The following is a 2627-nucleotide window of genomic DNA, read 5'->3' as shown; positions in this document are numbered from 1 at the left end:
ATCAGTGACTTAACCTGTTGAATAGCGTACCGATTATGTCGCAACAATGCTGGTAATGCAGAACTACCATAAAATAACAAAACCGACCAGCATCGAAACCAAAAATCACAAAAATAACCGATACTGATTTTATTCGATCGTTATCAGTTTGATACAACATTACCAGTAGTCGGTAAAAAAATGCTCATCCTTAGATAATAACATCACATAAGTCACATATCTTTATATAATTCTTGAAAACAAAAAAATTATCTCTCTTTCTCTCTCTCTCTTTCTTTATATAATATATGTATATAACAATAATAAACCTCTTATTTTTTCATAAGTTGTCAGAGCATTCATAACGGATTTCTTAAATTTATGTGAGTGAGTTAGTTATGTTAAAAGGAATTGTTGTGAGAGTGGGTCTGAGTGGTTGTGAGTGAAGAAGAGAGAAAATGTTTCTGTTGATCTGCAAATATACAGGAACACTGTTCACCCCTTATATTTTTTTAATAGTTTTGAAAATGGTTGTGAGTGGATAGAAAGAAAATGTAATAAAAAAGTAGAAAAAATATTATTTAATTAAAAATAAGAAAAAATATAGTAATTTTAATATAATTATATAGATAAGGGATACACAATTTATTCTTAATACTCTCAAAGACGTAATTTATCCATAAAAACTTTTATATAATACAATTTCAAAATATAATGAACTGAAAAAGTTAGTTACAAACGGGAAATTTTAACTATCATCGTATCGCTGTCTAAAAGTCAGACATCACATTTTTTTAATATAAAGTTAAAAAAATAAACAAATATAATTTGCTAAAAATAGTATAAAAGCACAACATAAAAACAGGCCCACAGTACTAACCTAGTATCTCTATCTCTATATATACCATAGTATATACCATCCTATCCCTCATTCCCTCCGGTGATCCCTCCGCCGCATACGGTGGTTCAGTTTCCATGGCGAACTCCAAAAACCCGCTTCCGATTCTCTTCAAGAACAGCTCGTGGACCGCAGACATCCACCGCGACATAGAATGGGAGAAAATGAAGCTCAAACAAAGACGAAGGAACTTGCACCGCCGCAGCATGAGTGCGGATGCTGCGTCGGAGTTTGATGTCACTGATGATGATATCAACGAGCTTCGAGCTTGCTTTGAGCTCGGGTTTGGGTTGGATCCGGCAATTGAATTGGATCCGAAGCTTAAACGGGCTTTTCCTGCACTTGAATTGTACGTTGCTGTTAATCGCCAGTTTAACGGTAGAGATCTTTCGAGGTCGTCATCGATTGATTCTGATTGTTCATCGAGCTCTGGCGTGTCTTCGCGCCTCATTGTTGATCCAAGTATGAGATTTTGAGTTCTAACGTTAATTTTGTTAGATTTTGTGTTTTGTAGCACTACTAGAAACTGGGTCGTTTTCTAAGCGAAATTCACCAGTAGGAAACGGCCCGTAGTCCTTAACGATTTTTTTTTTTTTCTAAAACTGATTTTGTCAGAAAAACTGTAATAGGAAAGTTTTTCAATTGGTTGAATATAAAACTGATTTTGTTATAAAAACTGTACTAGGAAAGTTTTTCAATTGGTTGAATAATTTTTGTTTTGAATTATAAAGGTGATGGCCTTTAATAAATTTTACATTTTGTAGCACTGCTAGAAAACTGTGTCGTTTCCTAGGAATTTCACAAAAAGACATAGGAAACGACCTTTAACGACATTTTTTTTTAACATAAGTGATTTTTTTTTTTGGAAAAATTGTTCTAGGAAACTTTTTGTGACAAATTTTGGTAGAATAATTAGTTTGATTCTTGTTTTGAATTATTATGTAGGTGATAATCCGAAAATGGTGAAGATGAGATTAAAGAGATGGGCACAGGTGGTTGCTTGTTCGGTTCATGAAGCTTTCACACAACCAACAATTGAATTTGCAGAATGAATGTGTGTGAAGAATGTGTTTGTATGTGTGAACTTTGAAGGGTGTGTTTGTGTATGGTTGTGAGAAAGGAAGAATCATCCTTTTCTTTATTTAATGAAGAGTGTGTTTGTGTGTGTGTTTTCTATGGTTGTGAGAAAGGAAGAATCATCCTTAGATTCTGTATTTTAATGTAATTATATTGTTATGATTCCAAATCTATTGAATATATGGTATTTGTTTTACTTTTGGTTTTTTATTTTGTTTCGTAATTACTTAAATGCAGATGAAGAACATAAAATAGCCAAATCAAAGCACAAGGCAGTTAAAAAGTATATTTTTTTTTTGTTGAATGTAATGCATGTTTCTTGCTCGAAATCTCAATAATCACACTTAGTTTTAACTAATTCTGATTACAAAAAAATAGTTTTAATTAATTCTGATTACAAAAAATTAATAGACTGAATTATTGTAAAATAAGGATTATATAAGTGTATATGTGCTTAGTTTATTATGTTTAGAAAATTATTATATGTATAATTGAAGAAGTTGTTAGCTACAGTGAAAATTATAATAACATGTAGGTGACTCACAAACACATTTATATCTAAATTCATACATATTTTACATGAAAAATAATTGAAGAAGTTGTTAGCTAAGTGAAAATTATATTGATATGTAAGTGACTCACAAACAGATGCATATCCAACCATGTAGAATGT

General features: G+C 31.5%; 1 protein-coding gene across 1 annotated transcript; it reads left to right on the top strand.

Moving 5' to 3' along the window:
- Positions 1–917: 917 nt before the first annotated feature.
- Positions 918–2114, top strand: LOC110927974. The gene is made up of 2 exons (XM_022171261.2): positions 918–1339; positions 1823–2114. The coding sequence occupies exons 1-2, from the start codon at positions 955–957 to the stop codon at positions 1927–1929; spliced, it is 492 nt and encodes a 163-aa protein (XP_022026953.1). The 5' UTR covers positions 918–954; the 3' UTR covers positions 1930–2114.
- Positions 2115–2627: the final 513 nt, after the last annotated feature.

The sequence above is a fragment of the Helianthus annuus genome, chromosome 3, assembly GCF_002127325.2.
Source record: "Helianthus annuus cultivar XRQ/B chromosome 3, HanXRQr2.0-SUNRISE, whole genome shotgun sequence".
In the NCBI taxonomy this organism is placed as follows: Eukaryota; Viridiplantae; Streptophyta; class Magnoliopsida; order Asterales; family Asteraceae; genus Helianthus; species Helianthus annuus.
Note: the sequence above shows the minus strand (reverse complement) of the source record. Positions and strands in the feature narration are given on the sequence as shown.